Source organism: Rana temporaria, chromosome 2 (genome assembly GCF_905171775.1).
Source record: "Rana temporaria chromosome 2, aRanTem1.1, whole genome shotgun sequence".
Taxonomy (NCBI): domain Eukaryota; kingdom Metazoa; phylum Chordata; class Amphibia; order Anura; family Ranidae; genus Rana; species Rana temporaria.
Genome location: NC_053490.1, coordinates 86,799,349 through 86,826,531, shown reverse-complemented (window position 1 = coordinate 86,826,531; position 27,183 = coordinate 86,799,349). Strand labels below are relative to the sequence as shown.

The following is a 27,183-nucleotide window of genomic DNA, read 5'->3' as shown; positions in this document are numbered from 1 at the left end:
CCAGGCTCTGCGTCATCCCGACCACGGAGTCTTGATTTACCTAGATCCCTGGACTGACACCTGGCTCAGCGCGCTCGCTGCTGACTGACAGTCTCTGCTTGGGAAGCTGTGGAATCCGAGTGACCGGCAGTGTTCGATCGCTCGGTTCTCAGTGTAGAGGTGCCGGGGAAAAGATGCAGCATCCACCTAGGTACGTATGAATAAAAAAAAAAAAAAAAACATACTTCTCTTTTAACCTCCCTGGCGGTATGATTCTTTCAGAAAAAAGGTGCTGAAAGCGGTACCATTATTTGCAAGGAAATTTGGCGTTTTATACTGTAGGCCTGTAATTCTTAGGAATAACTCACTTAAATCTGACCAAACAAGAGTCTAATAGGCATCCCGGGTATGAAATTTTTTTAAAAACAAAATTATAAATTATAATATAATAAATAATTATAAATAATTATAACAAATAATAATATAATTATAATAAAAATTATTCAATAATGTAATCAACTCAAAATCACTGAAATTTGCTCAGTTGCAGAATTGTCGCTGTCATTACTTTTATTTTTTTATGACGAATTTCCCCACAAATCGCTATCGCACAATTCTGCAAGTGATTCTAATTTATTATCGCTGTTTTCTAGCTGATCTAAAACCATTTTTGACATAAAAAGACAATTTTGGTTGCTATGGACAATCTACAGTTTCCAGGCAGAAAGAACAGTTTTTATTATATAAAAGTACATGTAGGGCACTGGGCAGACCACTAGGGACAAGGGGGGTGTGTATTTTTTACATACAGTACTGTAATCTATAAGATTACAGTATACTGTATGTAATGTGTTTGTTTACGTTTTTGAATTTGGCGCCGTTCTCCGCTCCCGTGCGTCGTAACGTCGCAGGGAACGGAGATCAGCGGCACAGGAGGACACTGTGTGAATTGAGCGAGGTCCTGCTCGCTCACACAGCGCGGTGGCATCGCTGGATCCAGGGACAAGGTAAGTAACTTTGTCTGCTGCTGCAGCGAGGCGAGCCAGAGTCTGACTCGGGGTTACCGCTTTTGGTATGAAAATCTCACCCCGAGTCAGACTCGGGAATACCGCTAGGAGGGTTAAGTCAACCCCAGTGACAGCGACTCAAAGGGGGTTATTTACGAAAGGACAATCCACTTTGCACTACAAGTGCAAAGTGCACTTGAAATTGCACTAAAAGTGCACTTGGAAGTGCAGTTGCTGTAAATCTGAGGGGTAGATCTGAAATGAGGGGAAGCTCTGCTGGTCTTATTATCCAATCATCTGCAAGCTAAAATGCTGTATTTTACTTTCCTTGCATGTCCCCCTCGGATCTACAGCGCCTGCACTTCAAAGTGCAATTTCAAGTGCACTTTGCACTTGTAGTGCAAAGTGGATTTGCCTTTAGTAAATGACCCCCAAAGTATTGAAGTGAGATGGTTAGCATTACAGCCAAGCAATTAGCCTTTTTGGAAACAGAAATGTTGGTCTTTATACCTCTCAAACTTCCTTTAGGATAAGTGCTGGCTTAGCTGTAGGTCCAGCTGGATAAAAGCAGCCAGAAACAGATGTGACACATGTGCAGTATAAATTCCAGGGTATCCACAGTCTCAGCAAAGTGCAAACACTTGTCTATTGTTTATGGCTTATTTGTTAAAGGGCTTCTCAGAGGAGGTTTCTGATATTTACAATATTTGTGCCCAAAATCAGCCTGGCACAGTACTTACTAGTCTAGGCTGGTGTATGAGTATGATGATGAAAAATGTGCAACCTTCAAGCTATTTCTGCTGTGTGATTAGCATCTATTTGTTGTCTTCTGGATGCAGCTGGATTCTTTGCTTGCAACACAAATGTGTGAGATGAGGGTACTGCGTCACCAGGTGTCCAGCTGTTAGCGCTACCAGCGCCAACCCAACTACCTTTCAATTTTTGGACGTTGAATGACATACCTTTTAAGGATAGGAAAGTATTCATTCAACCATGTCGGCAACTAGAATTGGCCTATAACTAACCGCCTACACACTCGAAGTAGGTGTATTTTTATGTGTGGTAGAATCAGGTTCTTATGGCATTTAATATTATTTTATTCGTTTTAGCACAATAAGAGCCGGTTCACACTGGGGCGACTCGTCAGGCGACTCAGCCGCCTGACAAGTCGCGTCCCATTCTATTCAATAGAACCGTTCTAATAGGTGCGACGCAAGTCGCTCCGACTTAGAAAAAGGTTCTTGTACGACTTTGGGGGCGGCTCGGAGGCGACTTGCATTGACTTCTATACAGAAGTCATTTTGCAAGTCGCCTCTGAAGTCGTCTTCAGGACTCCTTGCTGAGTCGCCCCGAAGTTGTGCCGCCCCAGTGTGAACCGGCTCTAAGGGTCAAACATCAAACAAATTTGCAACAAAATTCAATACAAAAGTTCTTAGGGCCAGATTCACGTAGAACTGCGGCGGCGTAACGTATCGTAGATACGTTACACCGCCGCAAGTTTTCATCGCAAGTGCCTGATTCACAAAGCACTTGCAATGAAAACCTATGCCGGCGGCCTCCGGCGTAAGCCCGCGTAATTCAAAGGGGCGTGTGCCATTTAAATTAGGCGCGCTCCCGCGCCGGGAACCTACTGCACATGCTCCCTTTTGAATTTCCTGCCGTGCTTTGCGCGAAGTGACGTAATTTTTTCGATCGGCGACGTGCGTAGTGTACTTCCGTATTCCCGGACGTCTTACGCAAACGACGTGAATTTTTAAATTTCGACGCGGGAACGACGGCCATACTTTATACAGCACATACGTGTGCTGTGTAAAGTTAAGGCACCAAAAACGACGACTAACTTTGCGACAGGAAACTAGACTAGCGGCGATGTAGCGAACGCGTAAAAACCGTCGTGGATCGATGTAACTCCTAATTTGCATACCCGACGCTGGTTTACGACGCAAACTCCCCCCAGCGGCGGCCGCGGTATTGCATCTTAAGATCCGACAGTGTAAAACAATTACACCTGTCGGATCTAAGGGCTATCTATGCGTAACTGATTCTATGAATCAGTCGCATAGATACTCTGAGAGATACGACGGAGTATCTGAGATACTCCGTCGTATCTCCGCTGTGAATCTGGGCCTTAGTTTGCAGTCTACATTTTTTTTTTTTTTTAATTCATGACTTCTGTGCCTGTATTCCTGGGCAGTCAACTGAGATAGATTTGCACAGGTCTACAACAGAATTACCACTGGGAATGATACAGATCTTAAAAGGTTTGTAAAGGTAAAAAAATGTTTTCCTTAATAGCTTCCTTTACCTCAGTGCAGTCCTCCTTCACTTACCTCATCCTTCCATTTTGCTTTTAAATGTCCTTATTTCTTCTGAGAAATCCTCACTTCCTGTTCTTCTGTCTGTAACTCCACACAGTAATGCAAGGCTTTCTCCCTGGTGTGGAGTGTCATGCTTGCCCCCTCTCTTGGACTACAGGAGAGTCAGGATGCTCTCTACGTTGCAGATAGAGAAGGGAGCTGTGTGTTAGTGGGCGTCCTGACTCTCCTGTAGTCCAAGGGAGGGGGCGAGCACGACACTCCACACCAGGGAGAAAGCCTTGCATTACTGTGTGGAGTTACAGACAGAAGAACAGGAAGTGAGGATTTCTCAGAAGAAATAAGGACATTTAAAAGCAAAATCGAAGGATGAAGTAAGTGAAGGAGGACTGCACTAAGGTAAAGGAAGCTATTTAGGGAAAAAAAATTGTACCTTTACAACCCCTTTAACTCCATACAGATGCACAGTGGTTGGGGCATGTTTCAGTCTACATTCGTTGATAGTGCGAGGCGCTGCCATGGTGTGAAGCTGGATACACACTATACATGGGTGTCCGCTCCATAGGGCAAAGGGGGGGCAATTGACCCCCCCTGGAAAATCGAGAAGGTGTTGAAGAGTCTTGCGGCCGCAGGGCTGTCTGAGCAGTCCTGGGCCGAATGTCACACAGGCACAGCGAACAGAGTGAAGCCGCCTCCCCCTCCAGTGTTTACGTGTACACAGGGGGAGGGAACCTGCTGCCTTTGCCACACTGATGGCTGATCTGAGGTACTGAATCGGATAGGAGGAGGGGGGGTCCGTCTGCTGAATGGGGGGTCCATCTGTGCTGAAGGGGGGTCTGTACTGAAGGGGGTATGTGCTGAAGGGGGGTCCATCTATGCTGAAGGGGAGGTCTGTGCTTAAAGGGGGTCAATCTGTGCTGAAGGGGGGGGTCTGTGCAGAATGGGGGGGTCTGCACTGAAGGAGGTCCATCTGTGCTGAATTGAGGGGTCTGTGCAGAATGGGGGGGTCTGTGCTGAAGGGGTGGTCCATCTGTGCTGAATGGAGGGGTCTGTGCAGAATGGGGGGGTAATCTGTGCTGAATGGAGGGGTCTGGTCTGAAGGGGGGTCAATCTGTGCTGAAGGGGGGGTCTGTGCAGAATGGGGGGGTCTGCACTGAAGGAGGCCCATCTGTGCTGAATTGAGGGGTCTGTGCAGAATGGGGGGGTCTGTGCTGAAGGGGTGGTCCATCTGTGCTGAATGGAGGGGTCTGTGCAGAATGGGCGGGTCTGTGCTGAAGGGGGGGGGGGTAATCTGTGCTGAATGGAGGGGTCTGTTCTGAAGGAGGGTCCATCTGTGCTGAAGGGGGGTCTGTACATTCTCTAGGCTATATTTATATGGGCATGGAGTGAAGCTGAATTATCTCAAGAGCTATTTCACACTGCCAGCTGGCCGCTTTATCGGTATTGCGCCGCTAAAGATTCTCTTTACCATCGTTTTAGCTGTGCTATTTGGCCACTAGCAGGGCGCTTTTAAATCCCGCTAGCGTTTAAAGAAAGGGTTAAATGCGACTGTGTATCGCGGCTGCCGAAGCGCCCCACCCTGAAAACATTTCAGTGGACGCCCATGACACTATACAATGTTTTTTGTTTGATTTCCTTTAGATTTACCAAAACCAAGCACTGCAAGGGTCTGCCTGGTTGCATACAAATTTAAACTGTTGAGGTTTGACCTCATATTATATGGTTTTAGTAAATCTAAAGGAAAAAGTCTAAAGAAAACTGTATAGTGTGTATCCAGTTTAAGATTAGAAAATGGTTGGAAAAAGGACATTGGATTTGCATGTGTGCAGCAGGTGGGACTCCGGAGTATATATCATGAGCAGAGAAAACTGTATACAGTATACAACTTTCTCTAGATTTTGGTAGTCCAGGGTTAAGCTCCATAGTTTGGTGTCTGTAACTCCACACAGTAATGCGAGGCGTTCTCCCTGGTGTGGAGAAAGCCTCTTGAGGGGGCGAGCAGGCAAGTCAGGACACTCTCTACTTTGCAGATAGAGAAAGGAGCTGTGTGTTAGTGGGCGTCCTGACACTCCTGCTCGCCCCCTCCCCCCTCAAGAGGCTTTCTCCACACCAGGGAGAAAGCCTTGCATTATTGTGTGTAGTTACAGACAGAAGAGCAGGAAGTGAGGATTTCTCAGAAGAAATAAGGACATTTAAAAGCAAAATGGAAGGATGAGGTAAGTGAAGGAGGACTGCACTAAGGTAAAGGAAGCTATTTAGGGGAAAAAATGTTTTCCTTTACAACCCCTTTAATTGAACAAATTGAATTTAGAAAGCTGATTGGTTACCATGCACAGCTGCGCCCCATTCGGAGTCAACCAGTTTTAGTAAATCTCCTCCAATGTGTGTGACGGGTTGCATTCTGATTGCTCATAATAAAATAAACCTAAGATGTCTATACACAAAGGATTAGCTGGAAACATTGTACACATGACGAGTTCCCAGTGATCAGGAATATGTGACATAATGACAGCACAGGGAAATCTATAAACACTTCCACCGCTTGCAATAAAAATGCATGCCATCACCTGTGGTCATGCAGAGGAATGCGGATCTCCTCCTGTATGAAGGACGCCAAGTGTCAGGGTGCTCCATAGTCCCCGGCGGCTCCCCAGGCTGTGTTGTGATGACGATCGGCGGGGGTGACGTCATTGCACGTCATAAGAGTCCGTCCTCCGGGCCGCCTTCATCGCCTTTCCTGGAGATGAGAGTGTGTGAGCGGAGATATAAGAGGAGGAGGAGCGCCGGATGGAGCACACATACACACCGCCCGATCCCGCACTGTGCACATTATCCCGATCCCCCTTGGATGCATCGCCCAGTCTGACTCCTCCGGGATCTCTCCTCCAATGCGGCTACCGACCATGTCCGGGAACTTCCTTCTAGCGCCCATCCCGGAGACCGCCGACTACTTCACCGTCCGGGACATTAAGATGGCAGTGATGGGGGCCGAGGGTGTGGGCAAGACCGGTGAGTACCAGGATCACCCATCACCAGGCGATCCGTGCCTATGTATATATCCTATAGGAGAATTCACAGAACCGGAGATGATGGGATCGATCATCATTGTTATCCCTATTATTCTTCTATTATCTGAATTATTGTTATCTGTATCACATGACACTTTTCTAAATTGTCATCCCCAGCGATAGGAAGATCTAATATTTATTGATCATCTTTAGTAGATGATTGATTTCTGCATACACGGGATGTGCCAATATTCTACTCAATTCTCAGCAATCAATACTCAGTGCAGGTGCATGACGTCAGTGCAGGTGTATGACGTCAGTGCAGGTGTATGGATGTTCCAATATTCTACTCAATTCGCAGCAACTCAGTGCAGGTGTATGACGTCATTGCAGACACAGTACGCATTGTGCAAAATCTTTATTGTCTGCTACCCATGTACAATAGAACTTTAAAGAAATAGTCAACCTAAAAGCAAACATTTACTATATTATCCCTTACCAATTCTTAGATGCGTTTGCTGCATTTGTTTTCTTGCTTAGACATTCTTTCCCTTATTTTACCCTGGGGATTTGGCCAGTAAGTCTGCTGTTTTTCAACATAACAATCGGTTCCTGCAGATGTAGTAGTTAGAAGGTTGAGACAAACCATTTTACGCTGACAGCGGTCAGCTTTTATTTATTTATGTAAAACCTTTATCCCAAAGGATCATTTTTTTTTTTACAGATGATGGCCGGCAACATTTTACTTGCCAATCAATATACATTAAATATATGTATATTTGTAATATTTGATATTTTTATTATTATTATTATTGTTTTATATGATGTAAATGGCTGGCAAAATTTTACTTGCCAATATACATTTAATATATATATATATATTTGTAATATTAGATGTTTTTATTATTATTATTATTATTATTATTATTTTATATGTTTGTCACGGATCCAGTTGCCCCCCCCCCCTACCCCCTATATCAATTCATCACTGTTTTGCTGTTAACTGAATGAAAAGTGTTAGCCGGAGTTTGAATTCAATTTGTTAGTGTATCAAAATCTGCTAATAGATCTTAGGCTCCATTCACACTAATGCTTTTTTTTGATGCATTTTGCAGAAATGCAGGGAAATTTTTTAACATGGTTTCCTATGGAACATGTTCACATTAATGCTTTTTTGTGCCTCTGCGTTTTTGGAAAGGGTCAGGGACTTTTTTTCCTGCAAAAAGCAGCGTTTTGCATGCAATAGAATTCAATGGACCTGCATCCAAAACGCAAGTACCGCGATTTTACCGCGATTTGCGTTTTTTTTTAACCTGTTTATAGCTGGTTGTTAACCCCCCTGACGGTAAACTCGAGCGTGACTCGGGGTTGGTTTTACATGTTAGGATCGGTAAACCCGAGTCACGCTCGGGCTGGACGGGCTTACCTTTCGCTGGATCCACAGGCTTGGTTTACTCACCTTGTCCCTGGATCCAGCGATGCCACCCGCTGTGTGAGCGAGCGGGACCTCCTCGCTCGATTCACAGTCCCCGTGTGACGCCGATCTCCGTTCCCTGCGACGTTACGACGCACGGGGACGGAGAACGGCGCCAAATTCAAAAAAGTAAACAAACACATTACATACAGTATACTGTAATCTTATAGATTACAGTACTGTATGTAAAAAATACACACCCCCCTTGTCCCTAGTGGTCTGTCCAGTGTCCTACATGTACTTTTATATAATAAAAAATGTCATTTCTGCCTAAAAACTGTAGATTGTCCATAGCAACCAAAAGTGTCCCTTTATGTCAAAAATGGTTTTAGATCAGCTAGAAAACAGCGATAATAAATTATAATCACTTGCAGAAATGTGCGATAGCGATTTGCGGGGAAATTCGTCATAAAAAAAATAAAATAATGACAGCAACAATTCTGCAACTGCAAATTTCAGTGATTTTGAGTTGATTACATTATTGAATAATTTTTATTATAATTATATTATTATTTGTTATAATTATTTATAATTATTTATTATATTATAATTTATAATTTAGTTTTAAAAAAAAAAATCATACCCGGGATGCCTACAAGACTCTTGCTTGGTCAGATTTAAGTGAGTTATTTCTAAAAATTACAGGCCTACAGTATAAAACGCCAAATTTCCTTACAAAATAATTGTACCGCTTTTGGTACGTAATTCCAGACAGAATCATACCGCCAGGGAGGTTAAAGGACATGTAAAAAAAAAAAAAATTTTGGCTAAAAAAAAAAAAACGCAAATCGCGGTAAAAACGCACGTCAAAAAACGCAGCAAGCACCGCAAAAAGCATTGCAAAAACGCTCAAAAGCAACATGCATAGGTGCGAATCGAGCCTTACACTGCCCTCCCCCCAGATTAACAGTGCTTCTGTCCCAAGGTGTCCCTGTACTCCTTCGTCCAGAGTAGGGGCACACTAATAAAGTGGCCAGATCACCAGGTGAAAAACAGAGGGGGGAGACAAAAAAAAGAAAACAAATGCAGCCAACACATGTAATGATTGATAAGCTGCAATATATTACAGTGTTGGTTTTGGGTTTAATACTCCTTTCTGTGAATTTTCTTTGTTAATGAGTTGGATGGCAAATTGAGTCATTCCAGATGTGTGTACAAATAATTGGAATATAACATTGCTTGTGGATGAAGATGTTAAATGTTTATAGGGGGTCTGGTGCCCAATGATAACTTGTTGGAGTTTTGTACGGCTTCCCATATACAACGTACATGTTGTCGGGTGCGGCACACTACAGGTAGCAGGCTTTATTTTTGTTGCAGTGAATACCCAGGGGGCGATTCTTGTCGTTTCCAATGCTCTCCATGTTCTAACTTTAGTAATACACTGCGACCTATTAGAATCTTTTCATCAATCTGAACACTGATGAACAAAGAGATGCTTGTATACTATGGCCCGGATTCAGGTAGAGATACGACAGCGTATCGGTAGAGATACGACAGCGTATCAGTAGATACGCCGTCGTAACTCCGAATCTGCGCCGTCGTATATTTAAGCATATTCGCAAACTGAGATACGCTTAAATATTGCTAAGATACGAGCGGCGTAAGTCTTCCTGCGCCGTCGTATCTTAGCTGTCTATTTAGGCCGGCCGCTAGGGGTGTGTACGCTGATTTACGCCTAGAATGCGTAAATTAGCGAGATACGCCTTTTCACGAACGTACGCTTGCCCGTCGCAGTAAAGATACGCCATTTACGTAAGGCGTTTTCAGGCCTAAAGTTATTCCACCAAAAAGATGGCGCAGCCAATGTTAAGTATGGACGTCGGAACCGCGTCAAATTTTTTTATTTTTACGTTGTTTTCATAAGTCGTCCGTGAATGGCGCTGGGCGTAATTTACGTTCACGTCGAAACCAATAAGTCTTTGCGGCGAAATTTGGAGCATGCGCACTAGGATATGTCCACGGACGGCTCATGCGCCGTTCGTTTAAAACGTCAATCACCTCAGGTCACGATTCATTAGCATAAAACACGCCCACCTCTTCACAATTTGAATTAGGCGCGCTTAGGCCGGCACATTTACGCTACGCCGCCGTAACTTAGGACGCAAGTGCTTTGTGAATACAGCACTTGCCTCTCTAACTTACAGGGGCGTAGCGTATATGAGATACGCTACGCCTGCCTAACGTTAGGCTGATCTACGTGAATCCAGCTATATATTAGTAGATATGCATCTGCTGGGTTCTTGCAGAAGAGTTTAGATTTCCCGTGGTGTACGGAGTGGCGTTACTTCTCCTTCAGAGTTTTCAAAAAGCTCGTCAAGCCACTTATTTGTAACAAGTATGCAATTTTATTCTATTTATGTATTTAAAATTACAACTTTTGAATTTCCTGATCTGTATACTTGCTGCAAATTAGCATCTGAAAGTATTGAAAAATGAGGTTTAACATGACAGCCAATCAGTGAGCATTTTTAGAGTTGCGAACAATCGCAGCCCCTAGATTTCTCTTATGACAGGTTTACTTTATCCCAAAGGTTGCACATCCTCTTCTGGGATTTACTAAAACAGGAGCAGACAGGGCTAGATTCAGGTAGCTGTTATGGCGGCGTATCTCCAGATACGCCGCCGTAATTTCAAATATGCGCCGGCGTATCGTTACGTCGATTCTCAAAGGCAGATCCGCTCAAAAAATCGGCTTCCTCCGCCGACGTAACTTGAATGCGGCGGCGTATAATTGTGTGCAATAGTACGCTGGCCGCTAGTGGCGCTTCCGTTGTTTTCGACGTAGAATATGCAAATTACCTAGATACGCCGATTTACAAACGTACGTACGGCCGGCGCAATTTATTTATGTTGTTTACGTTAGGCTTTTTCGGTGTAAGGTTGCTCCTGCTATTAGGAGGCGCAGCCAATGTTAAGTATGGACGTTGTTCCCGCTTCAAAATTTGAATTTATTACGTTGTTTGCGTAAGTCGTTCGCGAATAGGGCTGGACGTAATTTACGTTCACGTCGAAAGCAATGACGATTTGCGTCGTAATTTCAAGCATGCGCACTGGAATTCTTTCACGAACGGCACATGCGCCGTTCATAAAAAAACGTAAAATATGCGGGGTCAACCTAATTTACATAAAACACGCCCCCTCCACATCATTTGAATGACGCGCGCTTACGCCGTCCTCATTTACGCTACACCGCCGTAAGTTAGGAGGCAAGTGCTTTGTGAATACAGCACTTGCCTCTCAAACTTACGGCGGCGCATCGTAAATACGATACGCTGCGCCGCCGTAAGAAGGGGCGCAGCTACCTGAATCTGGAGAAGCTGTACATAGTAATCAATCAGCTTCTATCTTCAGCTTGTTCAGTTAGGCTTTAAAAATGAAAGATAGAAGCTGATTGGTTACCATGCATGGCAACTTCAGATTTTGGCTGCTTTAGTCTTAGTAAATTCACCTCTTAGTCCGGTGTTATAAGGTATGTGGATCACACGAGTGACACCAGGCTGGCCTTGTACACAGCTTCCTTTGATGTAACACATAATACACTATTAGATACAGTAGAACATTTTGCCTTTTATTTTAGAACTTTATATCAGGCACTTTCTACAAACATGGAAGAGAGGCGGATAATAGACTCCATTATATTTCATCCAGTTGTAGGAATTTCTCATGTATAGTCATGTGATATTGGGGGTGATTTACTAAAATTTTAGATTGCGAAATCTGGTGCAGTTGTGCATGGTAGCCAATCGGCTTCTAACTTCAGCTTGTGCAATTAAGCTCATACAAAATACTCTGGAAGCTGATTGGTTCCTAGGCAGAGCTGCGTCAGATTTTGTGCTCTCCAGTTTTAGTAAACCAACCCCAAACTGTTTCTTTGTGCTATAATGTACCAAATTGCTAAAATGTTTCTTTTTTTTTTCTTTCAGCGATGATTGTTCGATTTCTTACTAAAAGATTCATTGGAGACTATGAAAGCAATACTGGTGAGTTTTTTTTTTTACCTGATTAAAGCACCTAAACACCAAAAATAAAAATATAATTTATTGCTTTTTACTAGTCCTTAGATGTGGTGGCTGCATTAGTTCTCATTTTCTAAGTTTCGATTTTCTTCTATTGCATTATTCTGTATTTGCTTTCCATATGTTATGTGTCATGCATTTTTAATGTTGTGTTATCCCCCCCCCCCCCCACACACACACATTTGGAGAGGAGGGGATATTTTGGCCTTTTTTTAAAAAAACTTATTTTTTTTATGAGATTTATGTGTATTTGACGTATTTACTTTTTGGGTATGACTAAATCCCAGTGCTTCACCATTCCCCATTTCCCTTGTGGATTAATGTTCTGTACAATTTGGGGCTGATTCCCACCTTTGACAACCTTGGCTGTATATGGAATATTTATTTATAGCTTAGTTTTCTTTTATTTCTACTTGGTGATCCTGCCAGTAACACATTTTAGGGGAGATTTACTAAAACTGCTGCACTCAGAACCGGGTGCAGCTCTGCATGGTAGCCAATCAGGTTCTAACTTCAGCTCGTTCAATTAAGCTTTGACACAAAAGAAGCTGGAAGCTGATTGGTTTCTATGCAGAGCCGCACCAGATTTTGCACTCTCCAGTTTTAGGCTGGGTTCACATATGTGCGGCTGCGGGTTCCTGCCTGGGGTTCGGTGCGTGTCTGTTCACTGGTTCAGGTACGATGAGGCCTGTCGCGAGACAGGCAAAACAAGCAATTGCTTGGGGCCCCCGAGCTGGCCTGGGGCCCCAGCAGGGCGTGCCCTTGCCGTGCCAACGCTTCCTATGAATGTTGCAGCCTGTAGCGTGGCCGAGCTCCTCTTCCTGAATCCCTCCTCCTGCAGTCTGGCCGGGTACTGCGCAGTACAGGAGATTCAGTTTCCTGTTCCCGGGCGGACTGACAGGAAGTGCACACACTAAGTGCTCACTTCCATTCAGTTTGCGGCCGGGAACAGCAAACTGAGTCTCCTGCCGCATGGTACAGGTAGGAAGGGGGGTAAAAAGAACATGGGGGGGGGGGGGGGGTAAGGGGGTCGGCAGTCATCACCCATTTTGTATGAAAAATATGGTAGCTTGCTGACCATAACCCTACCTGGCTGGATGATATGTATAATAAACAATTACCATAGCCTTCTTTCCATTTTCTTTCTTTACCATCCTATTTCCATCGTATTGCTTCTTTTTTGAATCAGGTAATATGTATGAAAGCTTTTTGCAAAAATTTACAAAGCAGACATTTTGCTTGGGGCCCCCAAATTCCTTCAAACGGCCCTGGGTAGGATTCATGGAAAAGGAAGAAAAGGCTTCTGGTTTGAAGAAGCAGTGTTGGCAGTGTGAAACGCGTCACCGCCTGTGTCCTTGTCTTGATGGCTGTGATTTGATTTTCTGATGGAGCAATAATTGACGTTGGGTCGTTTTGGCAGTGGGCAGCCTTTTCTTCCTTTTCCATCGATATCGGCAGCGAGCCGTGGCTTGCACCCAACATATTCGGATCATAATTGTTTCCCCTGACTTCCCAGGTACAATTCATGCCCAGATTGTTGTATAAATTAAAACTGGAACTGGACCCAAACACGCACAGGACCCTTTTGCAATCCGCTCCATGGCCACTCTAGAAACTGTGTGAACCAGCTCCATTGAGAGCCGGTCACACTCGCCTGTAATGCGAATTGGATGTGGAGAAACCAGCATTCAATTCGCACATGTGTGAACCCAGCCTTAGTGAATCTCCTCCTTCCTGTCCTAGAGTGACAATATAAAGTCACTGTACTATGGTTTTTCCAAACTTTTTGTCCCAAAGGATCCCTAGAAAGAATGTTCTGGTCTTGGGGAACCCCTGGTGAAACAAGTTTAGTGGGAAATTGCCCCTTACATTGGTGGGAGGAATGCCCCCTCTACAGATAGCTAAAAAGATCATTGGTGTCATGGAGCTGGCTCTGCCAAGTGGTGTTGGCACCATAACTATGCAGACACTATCAAATGGGAAAGGGAGTCACCACTCCAGGTGGATATAATGAGCAATCAAGAACCTCTCAGGAAACCAAGGGTGCCGGCAATGCACAAGGCAAATAGTGGAAACTTCAAAAAGATGGACAGCCGCACGCCAAAAGAACTCTTGAGTTGTCTTTATTGTAAAATAAATGATAAAATGCACTACAAAAAGCAGCAAAAATAAGGAAAACAGCCGACACGTTTCACACTGGATCAGTGCTTAGTCATTAGGAAAAGAAAAAATTGCGCCAACTCTAATAGCCAGCTATGAAACTGGAAAAAAATGTTCAATATAAATTAAAACATAAAATCAGATATTGATAAATAAAAATTAACTGGTAAATGAATTAGTCCAAAATAAATGTCCTGATGAAAAAAAAGACACTGAATATGCAGCAGGAAACTGTACAGCTGGATTCTGATGACACCACAGTGAGAGGTATTACAAATCAGTGAAGCCACCACCACATAGATAGCCTCTTACCAGATGGCTAAGAGGGAATAGCCTTAAGCAAGATACACCGCTCTTATGTTGGTAACCGATCCAGAGGAATCCTAATCACAGTCATCCAAGGGAAAAATCTCCAGGGGAGAAGAGCCTGCTATCCAGCGAATCCAATCCTCCACACAGAGATAGAGTGGCAGCCCTTACGCTCAAAGATCACGTAGTTCCCCAGAATAGAAACAGACTAATAGTGTGATACCGTTTGAGGGTGTTTATTAAATATAAAAAAATCTACTTACAATTGTTCTAAAAACAGCAAGCATAAAAACAAGTGCCGGCCGGCAACGAGAGCCCTTCCTCGTTCTAATAGAGCGTGGTAGCGTCACTGAATGCACGTCCCAGACGCGTTTCGTCATAGGCTGACGTTATCAATGGGGATCCCCATTGATAACGTATATATTTTTTCAGCCACCACATCCAAGGACTTGTGATCTGCAATATATTACATTTTCGTTCTTGGATTTAGATACACTTTAAATTGTCAAATTCCCATTTTGACATTTTCCTGAATATGGCTTATTTCTCTTTTTGTCAAACAGGAAACTTATACTCCAGGCTGGTGGCTGTAGAAGGGGAACATATGGCGTTACAGATCCAGGACACACCAGGCTATGTTAAGGTGAGACTCTTACGGCATGTATCATATGTACAGATTATTATTGTCTGTCGGGTGCGATAACCTCTGTCTGACTCATTTCTAGCATGTGTACTGATTTTCACAAATGTGTCATTCTGTCTCCAGCCCCTGTGAAATCTGTTTTAAGATGATAAATTATAGGGACCACATAAATGAGTCACTGATTCCTGTGACTCAGTTCTCTAACGGTATGACAGACACTTGCAAATAACTATATCCTAAGGTAGTCAGATTGTATTGTGCTATAAAACATGCAAATCTATTTGTGTTATGCACTGCAAGTTCAATTTCATTAAGGGCCCATTCACACTAGGAACTGCATGTGAATTGCACAGGAACTCTGTGCGGTTCCTGTGCGATTCACATGCAGTTCTGTGCAGTGCGATTCAAAATGAATGGGCTGAAATCGCACCGCACTGCACCAAAAATAGAGCATGCACTCCTTCTGGAAATGCACTGCAACCGGATTGCATGGTACCTTTGTACCATGCGATCCGGTGCGGCGACCTGCGTTTGGGCTGTCCTTAACTTTGCACTGACACCCAGGGCCGATCCTGGGCAGGGTGCATTGCACCCAGGCGCCTGCAGAGGTGGGGGCGCCAAACATCTAACAGACTCTCTAACAGAAGCCCTCTCTCCATCACAGAGTCCCCCTTCCAGGTCCCAATAAAGTACTCTGCTTCTCTTTCTGTATCTTGTTTATTGTTAAGAGATCATGTAAGGATCCCAGGGTTATGAAGACTTCGCAGGGGAGCATCTCTGTGGTTGAGTCATTGCCATAGAAACATTTGTAAAGGGGAGGAGTTCGTAAAATGACGACGCCCATGTGGGGGCGCCAAAAATATTTCTGCACCCAGGCGCCTGTGGCCCTAGGATCAGCCCTGCTGACACCTGCTGCAAATTGCAAGGACAGTGATTGGAAGAATGTGGTGCGGGAAACTGTCACAGAACGTGGGTCTCCAACACCATGTTCTAGTGTGAACAGACCCTAATATGGAATCAGAAGTTTAAAGCAATGCCTCGACCTGAAATCTATGTGTACATTTGCTGCCCAAATGTAAAAAATTCATTTTTTTACAGTTTTTCTGGCGATCTCTGTCTCAGCGGGAGGAAGAGATTGTCGGAGAAACTTCTAGGTATTGGGTTTATGCATCATGCCTATGGAGGCATTATGCTTCATTTTACAAAAGGCTGGCACAATTCCCACAACAAATCATTTATAGCACACCTCTTTTATGTATCAGTCCACATACAATTACATTTCTCTGTTGAAAATATGCTGTTAAAGGAGAAGTATGGCTAAAGCTATTTTGGCCATATTTCTGTGAGTCACAGGAGGGCACTTTGTTCTGCACTCCTGTGACCCAGATTCAGCTGACAGCAGGCTAGACTAAAGCCTGCTGTCGTCTGACGTCACAGAGCCAGTCCAGGCTCTGGAAGGATCCTGACAATAATGACGGTAGCCACCGAGATGCCTGACCAGCAGCTGGCTCAGCCTCTCTGTGCACTGCTGAGAACCTGAGCCAGCTGCTCCCACCCCCTCCACAGTTCGGTGCTCCAGTGAGCACTGGAGGGGCAGAGCAGAAAGTGGTGAATGACAGTCAGCTCACTGAAGACTGAGAACTTGATGATCAGCAGTCACATGATCTCTCAGTTCTCGGTATTAAAGCCAGCAGGTGGCCAAATAGGCTTTTTGGCTGCTAGCAGGGCGCTTTTAACCCCTGTTAGCTGCTGAAGAAAGGGTTAATAGGGCCTGTGTTGTGGCGCTGCCAAAGTGCTTTGCAGACTTTTCAATGGGCAGAGGCAGTGTGTGGGAGCGATGTATACACCGCCCCAAAGATGCTGCTGGCAGAACATTGTTTCCTGTCCCACGAGCACTCAGGCTTTCACAATGGGGTGGCTTGAGAGGCGCTTTACAGGCACTATTTTTAGCGCTAAAATGCCTGAAAAGCACCCCCAGTGTGAAAGGGGTTTTATTGTTTGACTCTGATAAAGACATTCCCCTCACTTCCTGTTGGGGTGACTGCGTAGGACGGGAGGGAAAGGAGAAACTCCCTTAGGGCTCTTTCACACGGGCGAGCCGTTCAGGTCCGCCTGCCAGTTTTTTTTTGCGGACCTGAACGGGCGCTTTGTGCTCCTCTATGGAGCCGCGGATGTCAGCGGTGACATGCCCGCTGACATCCGACCCGCTCCGATCCGCCAAAGTGTGACGAAGGAAAAACCTACTTTTCCATCCGTCTGGCGGATCGGATTGGGTGAACACGGACAGACGGTCCGTGTTCATCCGATCCCCCCCATAGGGGAGAGCGGAGAAAAGACAGGGCGGTCCCTGCACAGTGTGCAGGGACCGCCCTGTCATCCGCCGGCTCAGCGGGGATCAACGGAGCGATCCCCGCTGAGCAAGCGGAGGTTCACAGGAAAGGGGCCTTACTGGGGTTGCAGATAGCAATAAAAAATTCATATAGTAAAAATAACCCAAAACCGTGCATATTTAAAAAAGAAAAAAGGTTTTAATCATTCATCGCGCTAACCAAAATGTAAAAAGATTTGTCAGGAATTAGGCTTTAAAGTGTATCTAAAGCCAAAGTTTTATTTTAGTTTTTGGTTGGCCTGGGGGAGGGTTAGAACACTTGTCAGGCTTTTGAGGTTGTCTGTGACTCAATTGGTGAGATTTACTTTCTCTGAAAAAAGAGGAAAAATCCAAAATTTGAAATTGCCACCAGAACAGGAATAGAGGGGGAATCTTCCAGTGGAGACATTCGTTCCTTTGAGCGTGACTGATGAGTCTAGTGGGTGGTCTTGTCAGCCCCCCTCCCTTCTGATCTCCTTTGATTAAAAAAAAATTGAAGAAGCCAGGCGGAAAATTGTTGGCTGAACAGCATGCAAATCGAACCGCATACAGCTGCTGCTTGGGTATTTTGACAGCTGGCAGGCTGTCAAAATAAAATGGGCATGGTGGGCGATTTTTCCATGTGCACTGTATAGCATGGATGGAGGAACCTATTAAATATAAAAAAAATATATATATATATATATATATATATATATATATATATATATATACGTTTATGGTCATCTAGGGCCAGATTCTCAAAAGAGATACGACGGTGTATCTCAAGATACACCGTCGTATCTCTGTTTTTGGCCCCAGGTATCTATGCGTCTGATTCCTAGAATCATTTACGCATAGATACGGCGTAGATCCGACAGGTGTAAGTCACTTACACCGTTGGATCTTAGATGTAATTCTACGCTGGCCTCTAGGTGGCGTTTACGTTGATTTCTCATTTTACTATGCAAATGAGCCTGATACGCCGATTCCCGAACGATTTTGCGCCACCTCGTCGTCGTTTACGTCGTTTCGGTAAGCGTAAGGTTACCCCTGCTATATGAGGGGTAACCTTACATCAGTCCGCCGTATGCCATGTTAAGTATGGCGTCGGGTCAGCGTCATCTTTTTCCATCGTTTACGTTGTTTTACTAAGTCGTTTGCGAATAGGACTTTACGTCAATGATGCTCACGTCGGCTTCATTGATGTTTTCCATCGTGAGCTGGAGCATGCACACTGGGCTATTTTTACGGCCGGCGCATGCGCAATTCGATCGGCCCGGGGGCGGCCTTAATTTAAATACAAGCCGCCCCCTTTGAATTACGCGGCCATACGCCGGGCCATTTACACTACGCCGCCGCAAATTACGGAGCAAGTGCTTGGAGAATACGGCACTTGCTCCAGTAAGTTGTGGCGGCGTAGTGTAAATGGCTTACACTACGCCGCCGCGGATTCTATGTGAATCTGCCCCCTTAAGTTGGAGAAATTGTCTGTCACTTCCTATTGTGTGTGTGTGTGTGTGTGTGTGTGTGTGTGTGTATATATGACCGGAAGTGAAGCTAATTCTCCCTAATAGACTTTAGATGGCAAAAAGTGGTTTTATCCATTCCCTATTCAATCCAAAACTGAAAAAAAAAAAAAAACATTTGGCTTTAATCCTACATATATTACTATTACTCATTTATGCCTCTTTCTTTATCGCTGTATAGCAGAATGTTAGATCACATAACTATCTAGCTGTTCAGTCTATATAAATCTGTCAGATCTTGGGTTATAAATCATTTTTTTTTTGTTTGCATAGGTGGAAGATGACGTATCTCAGGTTGCAGACATGCTGCGATTTATTCAGTCATCAGAAGGTTTCCTGCTAGTGTACTCGGTCACAGACTTAAGGAGCTACGAGTACATCCGTCACCTCCACCAGCACATCCGGAAGGTGCACTCGGAATCTAAAATACCCATTATTATTGTGGCCAATAAAGGGGACCTCCACCATGTCAGACAGGTGCCTTCAGATTCTGGAATCCAGCTGGCCAATGAACTGGGCTGCTCCTTTGTGGAGATCTCCACCAGTGAAAACTGTCAGGACGTTTGCGACGTGTTCCATCACCTGTGTAAAGAGATCAGCAAACACCAATCCAGCAGCACTGGAGAGAAGAGGAGAGGCTCTATGATGCCACGACCAAAGTCGCCTAATATGCAGGATTTAAAGAGACGGTTTAAACAGGCGTTATCGCCCAAAATAAAAGCTTCCTCTGCCATGGCATAGATGGCATTATCAACAGGAAAGAGACTGTGTTTTATTTTTTTTATTTCAAAATAATTTATTTTTTTAATGAATATTTTAATGTGTATATTGGCATGCATACTGCCTAAACCAAATATATATTTATTTAAAAAATATCCTTTGGTTTTCTGTGTCCTGGTCTTTATAGGGAATGAATTTATCTGGTCTTGGTAGTTTAGAGCAGGGGTACTCCATCTGTTACAGGACTACACGTCCCATGAGGCAATGTAAAACTCTGACATTCACAGGCATGATGGGAATTATAGTTCCTGAACAACTGAAGGGCCGTAGTTTGGAGACCCCGGGTTTGGAGTAAAGGGAATGTGTTTACAAATACTACTTTAGAACATACCACTGAATTCACAAAATCTGAAAGAGTGACATTTTTGTAAATCAAAGGCAATTTCATTTATAACTAATTTAAAAAAAAATCTCTCCCTTTCTGTTTTCTCCTCACCCTCCCTCCCAATCTGAACAGTCTGAAAATTAGGCTCCATGTACATGGGACAACTGCTCCTAAATGATTAACTACTTGCTTACTGGGCACATATACCCCCCTCCTGCCCAGGTGAAATTTCAGCTTTCGGCACTGCGTCGTTTTAACTAACAATTGCGCGGTTGTGCGACGTGGCTCCCAAACAAAATTGACGTCCTTTTTTTCCCCACAAGTAGAGCTTTCTTTTGGTGGTATTTGATCACCTGTGCGGTTTTTATTTTTTGCGCTATAAACAAAAAAGAGCGACAATTTTGAAAAAAATACAATATTTTTTACTTGTTGCTATAATAAATATCCCAATTTAAAAAAAAAACAAAAAACATTTTTTTTCTCAGTTTAGGCCGATACGTATTCTTCTACATATTTTTGGTAAAAAATAAAAAATGGCAATAAGCGACTGGTTTGCGCAAAAGTTATAGCGCCGACAAAATAGGGGACAGAATTATTATTTTTTACTAGTTTTTTTTTTTTTACTAGAAATGGCGGCGATCTGCGATTTTTATTGGGACTGCGACGTTATGGCGGACACATCGGACACTTTTGACACATTTTTGGCGCCATTCACATTTATACTGCGATCAGTGCTATAAATATGCACTAATTACAGTATAAATGTGACTGGCATTGAAGGGGTTAACACTAGGGGGTGAGGAAGGGGTTAAATGTATTCCCTGCATTGTGTTCTAACTGTAGGTGGAGGGGGGGTGACTGGGGAGGGGGGTGACCGATCTGTGTCCCTATGTACAAGGGACACAGATCGGTCTCCTCTCCAGAGACAGGACGCTGTCTCTGTGTAAAACGGCAATGAGAGATGATCTCATATGTTTACATATGAGATCATCTCTCATTGGCCGCACAGATCGCATCGCAAACGGCCACTCTGATTGGCCGTTCGCGGCGATCTGTAATTGGCTGTGTCCAAGGGACACGGCCAACACAGAGTTTCCCCGCTGCGCGCTTTGGAGCGCACGCGGGGAACGCGCAAAGGGGCGGACGTCAATTGACGTCCAGTTGGATTTTCAGGTCCGCGCTGTAGCCGTCATTCGGCTATAGCGCGGGTCTGAAGTGGTTAAACTTGACAGCTAGTAACCCACGTTTAAAACGCCCGTTTTGCCGTGTTTACATGCCGCGTTTATCAGCGTTTTTGCCGCGTTTGCGTTTAGAAGCGTTTCAATAAAAATGGGCAAAAACAAAAAACACCTATAAACGAAACGCGGGGTTGGCTGACCAGATGTGCCAACTCAATATTGAACCCTACGGACTAAGACTGGATGCCATTAAAGTTCATGTGCGCGTAACAGCAGGTGTCCCAATACTTTTGACAATACAGTGTATGTATTGGTGTTCATTTCAGGAACATTCCGTGCTTGCAATTATTGATCAGATTGGCTTAGAATTGCAGTAATCAGAGAATGACAGTTTTGTAGTGACTGGCCATACATGCAGGATGCAAACACTTTGTCAGATGCTTTGGAATATCTAACTGCCAGTTCCAAGTTCCAAGTCTCATCTTCTTTTCCACTGAAACTTATAAAGGAACGAAGGAGCTTTGATCAACTGCTGACCTTACTATTTTGATAACCAATCCTATTAGCACCCAATCATAGGTGTGCACAGCCTATTGCATTAGGGTGTGCACTAGACATGTGGAGATCGAAAAAATTTGTTTTGTTTTTTCAATTCGTTTAGTTTAATTCATTTTCGGAATTCATTTTGTTTATTCGTTTTCGAATTGATTCAAAAAGTTTTCGAATCAATTTCCAATAGTTTTTGAATTTCCAAAAAGAATAGAAAATATAGAAATCTATTCTATTTTATTCTCTTGAATTCTCTCTGGAAATTTTAAAACTTTTCGAATTCTAAAAGTATTCAAAAACTGTTTGAATTTGAATTGCCTCCAATTTTTTTTACATTATTTCAGATTCATTTAAATTTGGTACTATTCTAATTCGGAAATATTCAATTTTCTGAATAACGAAAACTTGTCAGAATTTTACTTCGGAACAGAATGAAACAAACCCCGTACATGTCTAGTATGCACATCAAAGCTCAAATACATATGCAGGTGCGTGCATGCGTATATATACTGACGGTGTCAATAAAGCAGTGGATGTGTCAGTTTTTATTTACTATTAGTTTATTATTTTTTTACTATTTTATTATTATTATTATTTTTTTTTTTTTTAGAGGGCTTTGGTAAAATATCAGGGGTTAAAAGGGGGGGAATCTGCCCCACACCCTGTGCGCACGCCTATGCACCCAATACTTTGGTCACATGCTAGTAGGTTAAAGGCAACAGTCATGGGAGAACCATGGAGTCTGTCATTGCTGACCTATTCTTCATTTTTTTTGGTTACATTTCTGACCCTTTCCCATACCTCCCAACAGTCCCAAACTGTGCAGGACTGTCCCACATTATGGACATACGCCTGCTGAGTCTTGGAAAATCCTTTAAAAATAAATAAATCTGAGTTACGTTAACAGAAATGACTCGTCAAACAACAAAAGAGGATCATATGAAGAATCTGAAATTTTCTCAATAACAGGTGACCATCTGTTGTTAAAGGATGTCTTCTTATGAGAAGACCAAACGCCTAGGAGGTATTACATTTAGGTAAGGTGCAGTGGGTAAGGGAAAGGCACATGGGCTGGGCAGGGTGTGGAAGGATGGAATGGGGATGGGTGTATAGCAGGGGGAGGAAAGAGGTACATGGAGGAGAGAGTGGAGCTTAAACAAAACATTTTGGGGAGGGTTTACTAAAACGGGTGCACATCGATTCTGGTGCAGCTGTGAATCATAACTAATCAGCTTCTAACTTCAACTTGTTCAATGAAATGCTGGTTCACACTGGGGCGGCTTCCAGGTCGCCCGACTCTCGTCCACCCCATACAGCACGACTTTAGCACAGCTTGAAAAACAACTTCTGTATAGCTGTCAATGCAAACCGATCCGAAGTCTCCCCAAAGTAGTACAGGAACCTTTGTCTAAGTTGGAGCGACTTGAGTCACTCCTATTAGAATGGTTCCATTGTACTAAATGGAGCGCGACTTGTCAGGCTGATAAGTCGCCTGACAGGTCACCCCGTGTGAACCGGTGTTCTGTTGATATGTGCCCGGCATTGAAAAGTGCCTGCGCATTCACAGAACGGAACGGCACTCCAGCTGGTTTCCCGATCAGTTGGAGTGACGTCACCATAGAGCATGCACACATCGTAGGAGCCTTTTTTCGACGGGAGATACCATTTCACGGCCACTCCAGCTGATTTGCTGATCAGATGGAGTGACGTCACCATAGCGCATGCGCACATCGTAGGAGGGTTTTTTCAACGTGAGTTACCATTTTACGGGCACAATCGAAAGGTATACAAAGAGTGGAGGGACACCCTATTTGTCATATTGTGCCTCGCTGTTGCACAGCGGGTTTACAGCGAGGCACAATCTGACATCTACGGTGTCTCTCCACTCTTTGTATACCTTTCGATTGTGCCCGTAAAATGGTAACTTACATTGAAAAAAAAACCCTCATACGATGTGCGCATGCGCTATGGTGACGTCACTCCATCTGATCAGCAAATCAGCTGGAGTGCTCTTCCATTCTGCGCACGCACGGGCACTTTTCGACGGAGGGCACAAGACGATAGAACACCGACACTACGTTTTGACATCACCATCTAGAAGCTGATTGGTTACTGTGCACAGCTGCACCAGATTCTGTGTACCAGTTTTAGTAAATCCCCCCATTTGCCCTTCTTTATCTGCAAATTTGTTATGGATCTCTGAAAAAAAGACTGAAGCCAGAGGGTTAGCATGAAAGCCAGGCAACTAGCATTTTCAGAAAGGGGAGTTGGCAGCCTTTATGTCTCTCACGGCAAGTTAACTTTAAGTAACATATGACAGAACTGGTCCTCTTCTGAACTTCCTAGGGATAGTCACAACAATCCCAAAAGGTCACAATAGAATCTACACAGACATGTCATTTCCAAATAACAACCTGAAAACATTTCAGGAGTCTAAAATCAAAGTTGAGAGATCTGTTTGTGGTGGAAACTTTTTTTGCAAAATAGCTGATTTCCTTCCAATACCACCTCTGAACATTACTGCAAAAGCCTCCTTAAAGAGGAGCTCAAGTCATATTTGTGGTTATTAAAAGTCAGCAGCTACAAAAACTGTAGCTGCTGACTTTTAATAAACAGACACTCACCTGTCCAGGGATCAAGCGCTGTCCTCACCTGAGCCTTTCTTTCCATTGGTGTTCTGTCCCTGGCACCGGCATCTCAACTGTGGGCACAGCTTGTGGCTTCACAGCCAGGTTCCCACTGTGCATGCGAGAGCTGTGCTATGCCTGGTCCTGCAGTCTTCTCTGACTTGTGACGTGTCCCAGAAGACTGCGGGCGGGCCGGGGGGTGGGAGAAGAATTTTTGTTTGGATTGCCTAAGCCCCAGCTCCTATCCCCCAAAATAAGTTTTATAAAGATTAGGGGTAAAGGAGGCCTTAAAGCAGAACTTTCCCTTTTCGGTGGAGCTCCGCTTTAAGCCTTGCCTTTCTGTTGATTTTGAAGCTTTGAGTGTTTTTGCATGGAAACGTGTGTTTTTAACCACTTTAATAATTTTTTTGCTAGAAAATTACTCAGAACTCCCAAACATTATATATGTTTTTTTTTAGCAGACACCCTAGGGAACAAAATGGCAGTCATTGCAACGTTTTATCTCTCACAGTATTTGCGCAATAAGTTTCATGAATTAAAAACATTACAAAACGGTAAAGTAAGCCCAATTATTTTTTGTAATGTGAAAGATGATGTTACGCCAAGTAAATAGATACCCAACATGTCACGCTTTAAAATTGCGCACACTCATGGAATGGCGCCAAACTTCGGTATTTAAAAATCTCCATAGGCGACGCTTTAATGTTTTTTACAGGTTACCAGTTTAGAGTAAGGCCGCGTACACACGGTCAGTCCAAACCGATGAAAACGGACTGAAGGACCTTTTCATCGGTCCAAACCGATCGTGTGTGGGCCCCATCGGTCAGTTATCCTTCGGTCAAAATTTTTAGAACTTGCTTTAAAATTGAACCGATGGACGCCTAACCGATAGGACAAAACCGATGGTTAGTATGCAAAAGCATCGGTTAAAAACCTGTGCATGCTCAGAATCAAGTCGACGCATGCTTGGAAGCATTGAACTTCATTTTTCCCTGCACGTCGTTGTGTTTTACGTCACCGTGTTGGACTCGATCAGTTTTTTTAACTGATGGTGTGTAGGCACATCAGACCAGTCCGCTTCATTGGTTAACCGATGAGAACGGTCCTTCGGACGGACCGACCGACCGTGTGTACGTGGCCTTAGAGGAGGTCGAGTGCTAGAATTGTTTCTCACGCTCTAGCGCACATGGCAATACCTCACATGTGTGGCTTGAATAGCGTTTACATATGTGGGAGGAACTTACGTGTGTTCGCTTCTGAGCGCGAGCTACCGGGGACAGGAGCGTTTTAAAAATTTTTTTTATTATTTTATTTTACTTTTTTTTTTTTACACTTTTTTTTTTACATTTCATTTTTTTTAAATCACTTTTATTCCTATTGCAGGGAATGTAAACATCCCGTGTACTAGGAATCTATCACGACAGGTCCTCTTTATGGAGAGATGCAAGGTCAATAAGGCCCCACATCTCTCCTCCGGGCTGGAAAGCATGAGATCGGAAAAAAACCAGCCGTGATTGCAGCTTTGTTTACATCCGGGGCCCGGGCGTGACGTCATATCGTTGCGCCCGGGCCTCCAACGGTCATAGAGAAATCTCTAAAACAAACGCTTATGTACGTCTTTGGGGGTCAAGCACTGGATGCTCAGGTGTGAAGGGCACTATTGAATACAATGGAAATCTTAATATTGAACGTTTGCAGAAAGTATCTTATATAAAATATTAAAAACATGGGGCTAGATTCAGGTAGGGGCGCGCATAGTTATGGCAGCGCAACGTATCGTATTTACGCTACGCCGCCGTAAGTTAGAGAGGCAAGTGCTGTATTCACAAAGCACTTGCCTTCTAAGTTACGGCGGCGTAGCATAAATGGGGCCGGCGTAAGCGCGCGTAATTCAAATGTGGATGAGGGGGCGTGTTTTATGTTAATTCTTGGTGACCCGACGTGATTGACGTTTTTCCCAAACGGTGCATGCGCCGTCCGTGGAATTTCCCAGTGTGCATTGCTCCAAAGTACGCCGCAAGGACGTCATTGGTTTCGACGTGAACGTAAATTACGTCCAGCCCTATTTGCGAACGACTTACGCAAACTACGTAAAAAATTCAAATTTCGATGCGGGAACGACGGCCATACTTAACATTGCGTGCGCCTCCTAATTGCAGGAATAACCTTACGCCGAAAAGGCTAACGTAAACGACGTAAAAAAATAGCGCCAGGCGTACGTAAAGTTGTGAATCGGTGTATCTAGGTCATTTGCATATTCTACGCCGAAAACTACGGAAGCGCCACCTAGCGGCCAGCGTAAATATGCACCCTAAGATACGACGGTGTAAGAGACTTACGCCAGTCGCATCTTAAGCTAATGTCGGCGTATCTTGCTTTCTGAATACAGAAAGAAGATACGCCGGCGCAGATTTGAATTTACGCAGCGTATCTATAGATACGCCGGCGTAAATTCTCTCAGAATCTAGCCCACGCTTTCTACAGCTACACAATGGCGTGTCTGTATAGAAGAATATGGAACTCATATTTCCATTGATTTTTATTTATATATATATATATATAAATGGGAAGTTGTGCTTCAAATGGTCCTTCACTCAATCCACTCACAATGGTTCCAACTTCACTGACTAGAGAAATGATTTCAGGGACATTCGTTGAGCCAGATGTTGTTTATTGGCACACTATGGGTATTAATCCTGCAGAAGGAATTGTGCCCGGCTAATTGACACAAAGCTCCATTCAGATTTACATATGTGCCAGATGATTTGCTTGGCCTTATTAGAATGTGTTTTGCTGGCACACATTGTGGAATGTTCATTTAGGGATTCATCACTCCTCCCACTCATTTTTTTAATTGAACATTCCTTGGATTTTCTAAAATTGTTCTTGGAATTTTTTTCGTATGGTTAAACATATTCCAGATGCTCGCAGTGG

General features: G+C 43.8%; 1 protein-coding gene across 1 annotated transcript; it reads left to right on the top strand.

Moving 5' to 3' along the window:
• The first annotated feature begins 6,034 nt into the window (after positions 1-6,034).
• On the top strand, positions 6,035-19,665 carry RASL11A (RAS like family 11 member A). The gene is made up of 4 exons (XM_040340484.1): positions 6,035-6,310; positions 11,710-11,766; positions 14,835-14,914; positions 19,064-19,665. The coding sequence occupies exons 1-4, from the start codon at positions 6,190-6,192 to the stop codon at positions 19,529-19,531; spliced, it is 726 nt and encodes a 241-aa protein (XP_040196418.1). The 5' UTR covers positions 6,035-6,189; the 3' UTR covers positions 19,532-19,665.
• The last annotated feature ends 7,518 nt before the right edge of the window (positions 19,666-27,183 follow it).